General features: G+C 42.9%; 1 protein-coding gene across 5 annotated transcripts in view; it reads left to right on the plus strand.

The window, feature by feature from the left end:
* The window catches only part of shank3b (SH3 and multiple ankyrin repeat domains 3b), a 45,891-nt gene that overhangs the window by 10,510 nt on the left and 20,908 nt on the right, over positions 1-14,473 (plus strand). For 4 of the 5 annotated variants that reach the window (XM_008296440.1, XM_008296443.1, XM_008296442.1 and 1 more), the window contains exons 2-3: positions 13,340-13,511; positions 13,627-13,830. In XM_008296440.1, the coding sequence (XP_008294662.1) occupies positions 13,344-13,511; positions 13,627-13,830 (372 nt within the window). In that variant the 5' untranslated portion in view covers positions 13,340-13,343. The remainder of the gene's footprint in view (positions 1-13,339; positions 13,512-13,626; positions 13,831-14,473) is intronic. The other variant, XM_008296444.1, reaches the window with a different exon arrangement.

Consider the following 14,473-nt stretch of genomic DNA (forward strand, 5'->3'; position numbering starts at 1 on the left):
TAGCTAATGGTGCCGTTGGTAGCTAATGGTGCCTGCTGGTAGCTAATGGTGCCCGTTGCTAGCTAACGGTGCCCATTGGTAGCTAATGGTGCCGTTGGTAGCTAATGGTGCCCGTTGCTAGCTAATGGTGCTGTTGGTAGCTAATGGTGCCTACTGGTAGCTAATGGTGCCCATTGGTAGCTAATGGTGCCTGCTGGTAGCTAGTGGTGCCCATTGCTAGCTAATGGTGCCCGTTGCTAGCTAACGGTGCCCATTGGTAGTTAATGGTGCCTGCTGCTAGCTGATGATTGCCGTTGGTAGCTAATGGAGCCCGTTGCTAGCTAATGGTGCCCATTGGTAGCTAATGGTGCCCGTTGGTAGCTGATGGTGCCCGCTGGTAGCTAATGGTGCCCGTTGTTAGCTAATGGTGCCTGTTGCTAGCTGATGGTGCCCATTGGTAGCTAACGGTGCCCGTTGGTAGCTAGCAGTGCCCATTGCTAGCTAAAGCCCCACAATGTTCTCTGCTCTCCAACATGAAATCATTAACAGCAAATATTCGGTTCGATTTTGGGGTCACTGCTCAGAACGTTTTCAGAGAAGCAGAGAAATTTATTGTCATTTATTGTGAATGAAGAATGTAAACGTTAAAATCTGTCAACAGACGTCGACATGAAGAGACTTTAACAGGAAGCAGTTTGTTTGTCCCTAGTTTCATATTAAGTTCAGGGAAAAGTCTGGTGTCAAAGTTAAGACATCTTTAGATTCAAACACTTTTGGAAATATCACGTCTCAGGTTACTGCAGACTGCTGCTGTTTTTAAATCGCCAACATCACACCGTCTATCAGAACAGGAGACGATAAACGTTCACCTTTCTGACAGTCTTTCAACTTGGCTTCCTGGGAAACCAACTAAAATTCAGCTAAAATCTGAATACTTCACCTAATTCTATTCTAAGTTGACCAGATTCAATAGAACCGTGGAGCCACACAAGACGCCGCTGTGACCAACAGTTAAATCAACCTGCAGCCGGTGTTTATACAGAGCAGAGAGCAGATAAACCAGGAAGGAAATTAAAAAATATAAGTAGTTAAAGACCTACAGTATGCAGATTTTGTTTGCTAGAACTGGTGACACCTGCAGACTCTGAAAAATGCTGCATGAGCTGCAATATTTGTAAAATGAATCATCTAAGAAATTCAACTTTAAGCTTTTTTCCCTGAATCACGGCGTTCCTGCTGCGTCGCACTGACAGAAGACGTTTCTTCTCTGTCTCCATGATGTTCTGTTTCCACATTAACAGTGAAGAACAATGTTGTACCAGAACGATGAGAGCGTAGCTACAGCAGGAATGACTTCTGACAGGAGGCTCTATGTGGATTTGAAGGACGCCGTTTCCTTCTTCTCAGCCAAGAGAAGACTTTTAGAAGTAGATTTGTTAAGACTTGATCATGGAAAATACGATTGAAATCCACCCACAGACTGTTTATGTCAAAACTATGTGAGATTTTTTGGCATCAACTTTGTTTAATCGTAAAAACCTGACTGATGACGAAACCATCTGGCTATAAGATGTGATAGTTCAGGCTTTAAGTGGATTCAGATCTCGCTGCTGCTTCCAGAAGAAGACGCTTTCTGCAGCATTGTTCGGCCTGTGTGGGAGGACGGCGGCTCAGCTCAGGACAAAAGCGGGAAATGAACGAAACGTTGACCCCGAGTTATTTCAGGACGAAGCCTCCCGCCGCTCGCAGCCGAGCAAGAATTTCATGTTTTTCCTCCTTCTCCCGGACGGCGACCTGGAGCCCCGAGTCTCATCCTGGACGAGATCGGAGCCGAAGGAAACCCGAGGATCGACCCGAGGAGGCGTTACGTAAGCCGGCACCGTGCAGGAAATCGAACCGCTGTGAGCGACATAAAAAGCTGCTGCCGCTCCCGCCGAGCGCTGCCTGGAGGACCATTCACGCTTACAGCCGGAGAAGATGTGCTTTTACTTCCTGCAGCACAAACCATTTGCTCGCTGACGTGTAAAAGTCCGGTTCTCAGTCTGAGGACGGGACGACAAAAAGATGGAAGAGAAGCTGCAGGTTGACGTGAAACGAATGAGCCGGTTTGATTTTACTTGTCGGTTCCTTCTGGTCGACCGTCTTTGATTTGCTTCAATGGTTTTTTTTTAAACATAAACTCTGGATGTTCAAAATGATATCAGTGAATTTTTATCTTCAGAATCTTTAATAATTAGATTTTATCATCTCTGATTGCAGGTGAGTTGAAATATGAGTAATTTCATCTTAAACCATCAGATTTTTGGAGCGACTTCTGCTTCACCGTCTCTGATTAATAGAGCATCAAATATGAAAACCAAGATTATCTCTGTTTTTGTTTTAAAACTGCCCATCCCTCCGCTTTCATCTCAGGAACTATTAAAGATAAAAGCCTGAAACTTTCTCTGTTGTTTCTCATCACGTCATTGATTCAGAATCTGGACTATCGGACGAGTAGATCAAATAATCACCAGTTATAAGTGAGTTCACATACGGGTTATTCCAGCTTAAATTATCCACCATCTCTTGACTGGCCTGATATTTATATAAATACATATTTCTGAAGATATTGGTGCAATTTTATCTTGATATATGAAAGACATTCACAGATATTTATAGATTATAGAAACAGATATTATCAGAAATGTTTTTTTAAATGATTTTCTAAATGGTTTGTTTTTGGTTTTTTTTAAATAAAACAAGACACAAAATTGCCCCAAGGATGCATAAAATGACCCAGACAAGAGATTAAATGGCAAAAATCAAGAAAAACGAGACACAAATGACAAACATAAGATACCAATTAAGAATAATGAGCCAACAGAAGGGGAGGAAACAGTCCCAAAAGGACAAAAATAGGACATAAAATGAAACTAAACAACAAAAATGAGACACTGCGACGTTTGCAGAAGCTGTAAAAATGTAAATATCTACATGTGGAGCCTCCATTTGTTTCGGACTCGAGCAGAAGATGGTTTTGAGGCTTTTCTTTGGTCCGGTCATGTCGCCTCGCTGCATTTGTTCTGTTTATGAACTCCGTGTTTCGACAGCAAACACCAGAGCGCTCGCTGTAATATCGCCTGCTGTTGTCTCGGCTTATTGAAATAACAAACACGGCCCGATTTAACGGCCAACGCCGTCCAGTTCCTGCCGCGACGCCTCCCTCTGCAATCAGAGCCGCTGGGTTTGATTTCCAGCCTCCACTTCAGAGAGCACTCCAGATCCACCAATCAGACGCCCTGAATCACCTTCCTGCCATTTCAAAAAACGCCTTTCCTGCTCCGGGAGGGAAGATGGTCGACTGGAAAAGAGGCCAGAAGTGTTTATCTGCGGCTGATTAGCAGGTCGAGACCCTCACAAATCTGCCTTTTTGCGCGTTTAAAGAGCAAACAAACACTTTCCCGGCAGATCTGACTCAGCACTCGTGAGTTTCTCTTCCTGTGTGGGATTCTCTTTTAATCTTCACCTGCCTCTGAGGTTGTGAACCGAGAAGCTCGCAACAAAAGAAACTGCAGAAATGGAAGAAAAAAAAAAAGCCAAAAAGCGTTTTTATGCATCACCGCCTGGAATAAAAGCTCATTAAATTAGAGCCTCTCGCTGTTGTTTTGCGGATTAACCTTCAAACTGAAGACAAAAGGCGAAGCGGCTCCCTGACAGCTGTTCAAACACCAATCTGTGACGGCGTTGCGAAAGAGCTCCGTTACTCTGGAGTTTCCAGATCGTTCAGAGCTGCAGTCGGAAAGCGAAGCTGCAGCTGCCGAGAACACATGTATGATTTATGAACTTTATACTCGGATGACCTCGAAACGCTTAAACCCCGAGTGGAGGCTGATAAAAGCGTAACGAGATGAAGTGCAACGGAAACAGATTCGTTCAATAAATGAAGACGTACAGGAAGCACGTGACTTGTTCGACCGCTGAGAGACGCCTCATCTTGTTTTCTTCTTCTACGGTGGTTTAATGGTGCAACTGGACCATTAGCGCCACCAGCACCACTAGTGGACGTCGACGGTCATGAATTAGCGTTTTATTTTGAAAGTTTTCTCAAAATTTGGCTAAAATCTGTGCAACTGTTGGATGGAAACGCAGCTAATGTTTGGTGGTGTCGACGTTAAGTCGTGCAAAGTGACAAGCATGACGAGATTTGTTCTCGTAGGTTAATCGAGTTCCTTGAAGACGTTCCACCTTCATCCAAGAGGCTTCATCAGCTCTGACTGACTAGTTGGGAGTTCCACAAACTGATATCCTAAAGGAGACATTAACACCTGAGTTTCGGTTTCAATTGGGGGTTTGTTGCTCCTCCCCCTCGTTATGTGAGTCGTTAGTGCTCCCCCTGCCACGATGGGGTTCATTAGGGTCTTTTGTGGCTCGGTGTGGACGTGGTTTCATCTTCTGGGGAGAGATCTTAGGACTGAACAGCCATAACCATGACCTGGATGACGGAGAATCTTCAGACTTTTTGCGTTGTTGTATCCACACATTCCCATTTACCGTCTATGTAGCAGCCCTGCAATGCATTCTGGGAACTCCACGCTACCATTTATATCCAAAAAGCTGAGGTTTCTGCTACTCAATGCAAATCAGGGGCATCCGGTTGCCTCTGCAAACTACAGACACACTTTTAGAAGAACCATTGACGATGTAAAATGAGGACATGTTCCAAAACTGCTTCACTCGTTCCTCGCCTGAAATGTTTTTAGAAACACCTCCAGTAATGGCCATCAGATACGTAGACGACCGCCTTCACCAAACTCCACCGACGCCAGAAGTCACAAGCAGCCAACTGCTTCCTCAAACTGTGCATGAAAGACTATATACCGACAGCCAGCAGGGGGCGACTCCTCTGGCTGTAAGAAGAACACAAGTCTTTGAGGAAATGAGCTACTTCTCATCTGTTTCATCACGTCGGTAAACATTTTCCTTCTGGGTTTGTGGTCTCAGCTGCTAGTTTAAAACCTCCATCAACGTCTCATGATATTCATTTTTATAAATCATGGTGTCATTAAGAGAAAAAATAAATGCAGGAACTTAAATATGAACAGAAATAGCCTCCTGTTTGACCCGTTCTGTGACATTAACTCTGAGTGAACCGAAACATCGAGTGAACCTGACATAATGTGCGTTAGCCAGGTTCTGTAAGCACACAGGAAACAGAACAATGGAGGTTTGCTTTAATAGCCTTTAAGCCTAACTGGTAGAGAGACTGCTATTGGACGAGGACATCGAGATAAAACGGCCCTTTGACATCCTCTCCAGGTTTATCTGATCAGCGTTGAACCCACACAGCAATTAATATCCTACAGTCGGTACGTTTTCTTTATATTCACCCCGAAACATTGACTTGTGGGGTCCACGCTGATTGGTTAAACTCTGAGAAGATGATTGGTTAAAGTCATAGAGATAACTCTTGATGTCTTCGTCCAACAGCCGTCTTCTTCTTCTTTCTAACGCCTCCATCAGTGACGTAAAATTCACCCCATAGACCGACACAACAAACCTCCACCGTTCTATTCATTTACTCATAGAACTGGACTAACAAATATGTTAACGTTGTGGTCAAAGCTGTCGGGTTCTGCACCTCCATCGAAACAGAATGAATGTAGTTCGTCACCACTGAGTCTTTCACAATGTTGCAACAATTCCCACCGAACTTTGAGGAAATCAGCAAAACAAGAAAGCAACCGTACGCCCGTTAGCATCCACTAGTGTTATGTGAATATTGAGGAGGTGATACATTGAGACGAACAGCAGGTGGCGCTGATTCTGAAAGACGATGACACCGAACCGATCTGACGTTTCTGTCTTTAGTCAGAAACCTTCTGAATAAACCTGTGAGGACTTATCAGGCAATAAAGGAACCCGACACTCCATAGAAGTAATTATTCACTCCAGTACAGCCGAGCTGACCTTCAAAGAGACTCAGAAACAAAGAGTCGCTCGACGTCTCACGTGTGTCGATATGTTTGACCCGTCCGTGACTTCGGCCCGGTGCGTGCTGGGAAACTGTGAATGGCAGCGAGCGTCGATGGAGAAGGAATCAAAGAGTCTTTTAATCTGGTCCTGTGACATTTCAGAGCCGACATGTCGCCGAGGATTCCTCCACAGGCTGAGACACCGGCGTGAAATATCACCGCAATTACCGGGCTTTTACTGTAGTAAATGAAAGGAGGTGATTCATTTCAGAGAGCTGCTGCTCTGCGTCCTGTTAACGCTGCTTGATTACCCACAGTTCATTTCAGCGTGCTGAGAAAATCAGCTTAAAATGTGTTCGGGGTATTGACTTCTGCAGCAGAGTTAAATCGTGGGTTAAAGCAGCCGAACGTGGCGACTGTTTTGAAAACTCTCGCTGCTGGTGCCTTCAAGGACGCTCCGACATCTGACGTTTCAAAGCTCAGCAGCGAGATTTTAAAGCAGGAAACATTAAAAGAACGAAAGCTCACTTGAAACATAAGAGACATTTACAAAACAGAATAGAGAGTGGGAGCTCAGGAAGACAGTTCATGTATGTTAAAGGATAATTTTACCAATTTTCCCATCGAAGTGTCCAGGTGTCAAGAGAGTACACCTGCGTACCTGAAGAAGGTTGACAAGTCTGAAAAGTTCAAAATGGTGGAATGGCGACGCTTTCTGATGAGCTTCTGTTTCAGGAGCTTCGTTAACTTCATGCTGTTTCTAATTCAGCATCTTTTTGATTGTTTTTTGTGGATAAACCGATGATTTTTGTTATTTTACTAAATTTGTTGACAACAAAAAACTGTCAATCATCATCACCGCAGGTAACACGTGTTACATTAGCTTAACACGACACCACTGACTGCTAAGTTAGCCTCGACCACATAGCGCTCTGTGCTGTGTGCTTCAATATGGCCTTAGCTGGTATGTTAGCTCAAACAAGATAGCATTACTCAACAAATTAGCGCAGCAACACTATGTTCATCGCGCATTAGATAGCAGTAGCTGCTTTGTTAACCTAAACAAGATAGAGTTAGCTGCTATGCTAGCTTAAATGAGATAGTATTAACTGATGTGTTAGCCTGAAATAGCAGTAGCTTCTATGTTAGCCTAAAGAGGACAGTGTTAGCCGAAACAAGATATTATTACCCAATATGTTGCTATGTTAGCCTCAACAATGTAGAGTTACTCACCACATTAACCTAAACAAGATTATGTTAATCTAAACATGGTATTTGCTATGTTAGCTTAAACAAGATAGTGTTAGCTGCTATGTTAGCTTAGATGAAATACTATTAACTAATGTGTTACCATACACAATTTAGAGTTTGCTATGTTAGCCTAAACATATAGTGTTATTCACCACATTAGTCTAAACTAGATTACGTTCGTCTAAACAAGGTAGCACTAGTTGCTATGCAAGCTCAAACAAGATAGTATTAGTCAGCAATTAGAGCAGCAACATTAGGTTCATTGAGCATTAGATAGGAGTAGATGCTTTGTTAGCCTAAACAGAATTATGTTAGTCTAAACAAGGTAGCAGTAGTTGCTATGTTAGCTTAAACAAGATCAGTAGAGCTGCTATGTTAGCTTAAACAGGAAACTATTAACCAACATGTTAGGCTAAACTGCATAACATTAGCTGTTACGTTTAACCTCTACATTAGCCTGAATAAGCTGTTTTTAACCACGACATCAGCCTAACAGAAATAAAACTAGCTAATAGGTTAAACATACGTTTGCCACTACACTAGCCTGAACAAGATAACATTAGCTGCTATGTTTACCTAAACAAGATCATGTTAGCCATAGAATAGCATAAACAAGATTCTATTAGCTGCTGCTTTAGCCGACACAAGATGGAGCTAAAATGCTACGTCGCCAAAAGTTTATGGTGGTTTAAACAAAGCAGCATTAGCTGTTAGAAGTTTGGTTCTGACTCGGTACCACAGTGCTGAAGCCTCTGTTCTCTGATTTCCGTGTTTCTGTGGTTTTGTTTTGCTTCGTTTATGATCCTGAGAGGTTTTGTCGTTGATGCGCTCGGTGGTGGTTGTGATTTCATAAGCAGGTAAACTGGTGGAACGTTTCAGGAGCCTGCGGGGAGATCAACCTGAAGCTGTTTTTATAAATAAAGCAGCGGTCGGGTCCTTTAAACTCGAGTGGCTCCTTCACCGCGCAGATAAACTCCACACATGTGAGCCGGCGTTGAACTCCAGCTGCTTCTGCTGCCGGAGGTCAGCGCTAACCCACTTCCACTCACGACGAGTCCGGCTGTGGACGGACGGGAGGCGAGCAGACGGGGAGGGAGGCCGCTCGCTCTAAACGGAGGGAGATTGTTCGAGCGCGTTGCCGTGGCAACAGCGAGCATGTAGATCAGGAGGCTTTTTTTACCGCTCAGAGTGACACGGCGAGGTTAGCACAGGATTCCCTGCTATTCCAGTTTCTATGACAACTCACAACTCATCCTGCCTCCGTCTGTCCGTTTGATCTCCAGCTGTAATGGAAGCAGAGCAACTTCTGAATGACGATCAGCTGCTAATTAGCGCTCGCCGTCGCGTGTTTGCAGCAGCAGCAGCAGCTCGACTGCAAACGGTCGCCGCGTCCACCTCTGACCTGCTGCAGGCCGTCTGCTGCTCCACTTTATTCTGGTTGTTGTGACTTTATCGGCACGTTGTCGCGTCGCTTTGGATGTTGTGTGCTCACGTGGTTGTTCAGCGTCTCTTCCTGCTCATTTTGTGTTTCTTTGGTCTCTCTTTTTAGTCTTTTTGCATCTTTTTGTGTCACTTTGTGCTCATTTCAAGCCCTTTTTTTGTCCCTTTGCTTCATTTTGCACCTTTCGTGGTTGTTTTGTGTCTCTTTGCAGTCAGTTTGAGTCTTTTGGTGTCATTTTTTGTCTCTCTTTTTGGTCATTTTGCATAATTTTGTGTGTCTTTGTGCTCGTTTCAAGTGTTTTTGTTGTATATTTTAGTCCCTTTGCATTGTTTTGCACCTTTTGTGGTTGCTTTGTGTCTCTTTGCAGCCATATTGTGTCTCCGTGTGGTTGTTTTAAAGCAGTTTTTTGTCATTTTTGATTCCTTTTGTGGTCATTTTGAGTCTTTTGTTGTCGTTTTGTGTCTCTTGGTGGATATCTGTGTATCTTTATTGTAATTTTGCATCATTTTGTGTCACTTTGTGCTCATTTCAAGTCTTTTCGTTATAATTTTTTGTCCCTTCCCATCTATTTGCACCTTTCGTGGTTGTTTTGTGTTTCTTTGCGATCATTTTGAGTCTCTATGTTTTGAATCTTTCGTCATTTTGCGTCACTTTGTGGTGTTTTCTTTCTGACTCTTGCCTTCTGACCGTTCCGCCTCCTGTAACTGAGCTCTGATCTGAAGTTTCCGATCTCTGGCGACAAAACGACCGAACTGAGACGTCGTCAGTCACGCCGTCCGAAGGCTCGATTCACAGAAACACCTCTTTGTGTTTATTGTCACAAACAGCTGCGACAGGAGCGTCAGCGAATCCCTGCTGAAGGTCGGCAGCTTTTCTGCCTCCAGCAGAAAGAATAGACGCTGTGCTGAGGTGTGTGGACGCGGCGCTGAGGGTGAATAACAGGATGTGATATAACATCCCGAGGCCGCGATTAGAGGAGGTGGAGGTCACGCTGGTCTCGGTAATAAGACGTCGTCCTACAATCACAGAATCACCTGAGCGCTGATGGACGGCAGCCATCTTTACCGCCAGAAACGCAGGATCTGGGCCGAGGAGCGTCTGTGGGCGGCTGCTGGATTCATGCTAATATCTGAGTCCGTCTGACACAAAACCCGGCGCTAATCCGGATTTAAACACGACTTGAATGCAGGAATACGTCTTAATTCAACGGCAGGACTGTTTCAATGTGTGTGTGTGTGATGTGAAATAAACGGGACAGAAATTCTGATTTAAAAAAAAAAAAGAGCTGAACACGGAAAAAATGGTAGAATGTTTTAAAACTGACAGAAGCTAAATATTTAATAAACGCTGATGAAGTGATGAATCACTGCAGCTCTAAACGGTCAGAAAACCAAATGGAGCAAACGGAGGCTTTTTATCAGCTGTCTTGTCTCAAATGTTGGTAACGAATGAACGACGGTTCATCCTGAAGGAAACATGAACGTTGGTCCAATAACGGCTGAAACGTTTTAGTTCCCACAAACTGTCGGTTATTTGGATGATTGAGTCGCTGTGTTGGGTTTCTGTGGTTGTTTTGCGTCTTTGTGGTCGTTTTACGTTCTTTTTTTATCGTTTTGAGTCTTTATTCGGATTGTTTTGTGAGTCTTTGTGGATATTTTTTGAGCCTCTGTGGTTGTTTTGTGAGTCTTTAAAGTCGTTTCCTGTCTGTCTCTGGTCATTATTAGTCATATTGTCGTTGTTTTGGGTCTTTTTTTGTTGTTTTCGTGTCTTTGTGGTCGTTTTACGTTCCTTTGCATCGTTTTGAGTCTTTTTTGTGATTACGCTGTGTTCCTTTGTGGATATTTTGCATCTCTCTGGGGTTGTTCTTTGTGTTCTTGTGGCCATTTTATGTCTCTTTGTGGATATTTTGAGGGTTTTTTTGTAGTTTGTGATTGTTCTCGACTGTTGTTGGTTGTTTGGAGTCGTTGTGGTTGTTTTATGTTACTGTTTATCATTTTGAGTCTTTACTGGGGTTGTTTTGTGGGTCTTTGTAGGCATTGTGCATCTCTCTGGGGTTGTTCTGAGGGTCATTTTTTGCCTCTTTGTGGTTGTTTTTTGTGTCCTTGTTGGTTGTTTTGAGGCGTTTTGTAGTTTTGTGTCTCTTTGCTATCGTCGGCTTTTGTTGGTTGTTTGGAGACTTTTTGTGGTTGTCATTTTTAGTCATATTTTGGTGTTTTGGGTCTTTTCTTGTTGGTTTTGCGTCTTTGTGGTGGTCAGTTTGTGTCTTCTGTCTTCTTGCCTCATTTTGTGGTCATTCAGAACCTCTTAGGGGTCATTTTGAATCTCTTTGGATTTTTATTCTGCAATTTTGTGGCCACTTGGCTTCTCTTTATGATCTTTTTGTGATTGTTTTATGTGTCTTTGTGGTTGTTTTGGGACTCTTGTTGGTAATTCCTTTTTTTTTCGTCTTCATTTTATGCCCTTTTGTGGATCTTTTACATTTATTTGGGTTTTTTTTCTCTCTTCGTCATGATTTTTGTGTCATTTTCAGTCTCCTTGTAGCCATTTTTGTGTCTTTTTAAGATAAATTCAACTGTTTTGCCTTGTAACTGAGCTCTGAGACTTTGAGTCTAGAGCCTCTGATATGAAGTTTTCCATTTGGCATCATAGAAATTAGTAAACTGGATGAGTTACAGATGACCAGATACTAAAGACAGCAGTCTGGGGCCGAGAGAACCAGATTTTGTAGACCTGTTTACAGATAAAACACCTCAGAGATTGATAAATGTGAAATGTCATGAAGGTGCAGAAAGTTTTAAACATGAGCAGAAATCAAAAACACATCTGAGTCGTTAAAGTCCAGAGTTTATAAATGAATTAAAACAACGTGAAAGAGACATTTAAAGACACAGCAGAGGACAGAAAAGTGAATCTGAGTGTGTGTTGACTCAACAAGGATAATATTAAATGAGAAAAGTTGATCTGCGTGAGAATAAATCAGTGGAAGCAGAACTGAAGGTCTGAGCGTGGCGCTGCTTTATATTCCATTATACTTTAAAATTGCCACCTGCTGCCTGTATTTACCGTTTCCCTTTGCATAAATTAAAACATTTCAGCCATTAAAGGAACAAATTAGTTCATAAAAATTCACCAGAAGGCAGCACTTAATGTGGGAGAAAAAAGCGAAGCCGTAAACCTGCATTCTGTCCAACAGCCAGCAGGGGGCGACTCCTGACTATATAGAAGTCTATGAGAAAACGAGCCCATTTCTAACTTGATTTATTACCTCAGTGACTATATTTCTAATAGGTTTATGGTCTTAACTATTAGCTGAAGATCTGCTTTAACACGGGATGATGCTTGTTTATTAAATTATGGTTCCATTTAGAGGAAAATATGGTTTAAAAAATAGAAAATTAGGCAGTTTTTTTTACACATATAACATTTGTATATTTAAACAGAATCAATTGGAGACGTTTCAGGGTGACATTAGTGAAAACTTTGACTATTTCTGTAATTCTAAACAATACACAACAGATAATAAACACGAGAGCGCTAGCTGGACGCCTGTACTTTTAGGAATGTGTCGGTAAATGATGTGAAACAAATGCAGCTCTTATCACTCTGGCTGTGAAGCAGGTATCACATGTGGTGTTAGAAACTCCTCCATTTCTTTACACTTCAGCTCTGGAAAAGCTAAGAAAAGACGCCACCCTCCAACTCTTTACATGCAGAGTGTTTGGCTGCCGCCGCATAAACACCGAGTCAGGATCGGAGCTGCTGGAAACCTGTTTACGAACAGCTGCGAGTCTTTCTGTGGTCGTCTCGTGTCTCTTGTTGGTCGTTTTCAGTCTTTCTGTGGCTGTCTTGAGTCTCTTTATGGCTGTTTCACGTTTCTCTGGTTGTTTCTGCTGTAAGTTTGCAGCTGCTTTGCTTTTTCTTTGGTCATTTTGCGTCTTTTTGTCGTTTTTATCTCTTTGTAGTTGTTTTTTGTCTGGTTGTGGTGATTTTGAGTCTCTTTGAGTCTTTGGGGTTATTTTTAGTCTTTTTGTTTTGAATTTCTTTGGTTGTTTCTGCATCTTTCAGGTCATTTTGTGTCTCTTTGAGGTAGTTTTTTGTGTTGTTGTGATTGTTTTGTGTGTCTTTGGTGCCATTTTTAATTTCTGTGGTTGTTTTTTCATCTATTTGTGGTTGTCTTGTGTCTCCTTTTGGTTATTTTGAGTCCTGTTCTGAACATTTTATCGTCTCTTTGTGGTGGTTTTGTGTCTCTGTTTGGGTTTTGTTGCACCTTTTTGGTCATTTTGTTTTCTCTGAGGTTGTTTCTCGCCTCTTTGTGGTCGTTTTGTTTAATTTTGTGGTTGTTTTTTGTCTCTTTCGGGTTGTTCTGACTCTTTTTGTTGTCATTTCTAGTTTCTGTGGAAGTTTTTTTTGTCTGTTTTTGGTTCATTTTGTTTCTGTTTATGGTTGTTTTGTTTCTCTTTATTGTCGTTTCGAGTCTCTTTGTGGTTGTTTCGAGTCTTTGTGGTTTTTTTTAGTCTCTTTGTGGTTGTTTCGAGTCTTTGTGGTTGTTTTGAGTCTCTTTGTGGTTGTTTTGTGTCTTTGCGGTCGCTCTGACGCCCATGAACCCTGCTCCAGTCTAGATCCACGGGTCCTTCGGGCGTCTTTGCTAACCAGGTGTGCGTTGCGTTCAGGTGTTTTTCGGGTGTCGTCTGTAACCTGCGGCGCTTCTCCGTTTCAGCCACATGCCTCTGAGTCCGGCTGCTGACACCAAACATGATCGCCCGCGGCAACAGGCGGTTACTAACGGCAACCCGACAGGCTCTGCTGTTGCCAGGGACGACGACGCGGACGACACGCCCCCCGGAAACAACATCGTCGTCCGCATCGGCATCCCGGACCTGCAGCAGACGGTAACACACACCGACACACACTGCCGGGAGCTGCGCAGTATAAGGAAACAACAGAACACAAACCTGTGTGTCTGTCTGTGTGTCTGTCTCTTTCTCTGTCTGTCTGTCTGTTCAGAAGTGTTTGCGGTTGGACCCAGAGTTACCAGTTTGGACCAGTAAGCAGAGGGTTCTGGTGACGTTGACTCAGTCTCTGTCGGATGTTTTGAACTATGGTCTCTTCCAGCCGGCGTTCAACGGCCGAGCCGGAAAGTTTCTGGATGAGGAGCGGCTGCTGAAGGAGTATCCCCTCCCCCCCATCACTCCCATCCCCTACCTGGAGGTAAAAACACACCTGAGTCGCCATGTAAAGGACAAACATGCGAGAAAACACGCTTGTAAAAGCTCACAAACCTAAACACAAATTTAGCTTTTTCAACCCTCTGAACCCCAAAACCCTCCGACAGGTTTTAGATACTTCTCACCTGGTTTACTTCGTCAACAAACACTTTCCTGAAAAGTTTCTGGTCTCGACTGGTAGTTTAAAGTCTCCTTCAACACAGCATGATGTTAATTTATTAAATTATGTTTCCATTTAGTGGAAAATAGACGATTAAGCCGGAGATGTCTTCAGGCGTACGGAACATCTTTGAGTTCTCCATCAGATCAGTCGCTACATCTGGTTTAAAAGATAGAAAATAAAAACATTTCTACATCAATAACATCTCATTTGTATATTTAAACAAGTTAGTGATCAACTGGAGAAGATTCAGTGATATTAGCTAAAACTTTGACACTATTCGCTTGTAGCGTCTCCTCTTAATCGAAAACCCCTCAAAGACTTACGAGACTGAGAGGAAACTCCAACCAACTGGATCAATGAATAAATGCAGCACGGATCAGAACCAGAGAACAGAAGAGCCAGTTGTTGGAGATACATCTAGCATGGAGGAACATCTTTCTACTGATGGTGGAACATCTTTCTA

The sequence above is a fragment of the Stegastes partitus genome, unplaced genomic scaffold (assembly GCF_000690725.1).
Source record: "Stegastes partitus isolate 25-593 unplaced genomic scaffold, Stegastes_partitus-1.0.2 Scaffold1129, whole genome shotgun sequence".
In the NCBI taxonomy this organism is placed as follows: domain Eukaryota; kingdom Metazoa; phylum Chordata; class Actinopteri; family Pomacentridae; genus Stegastes; species Stegastes partitus.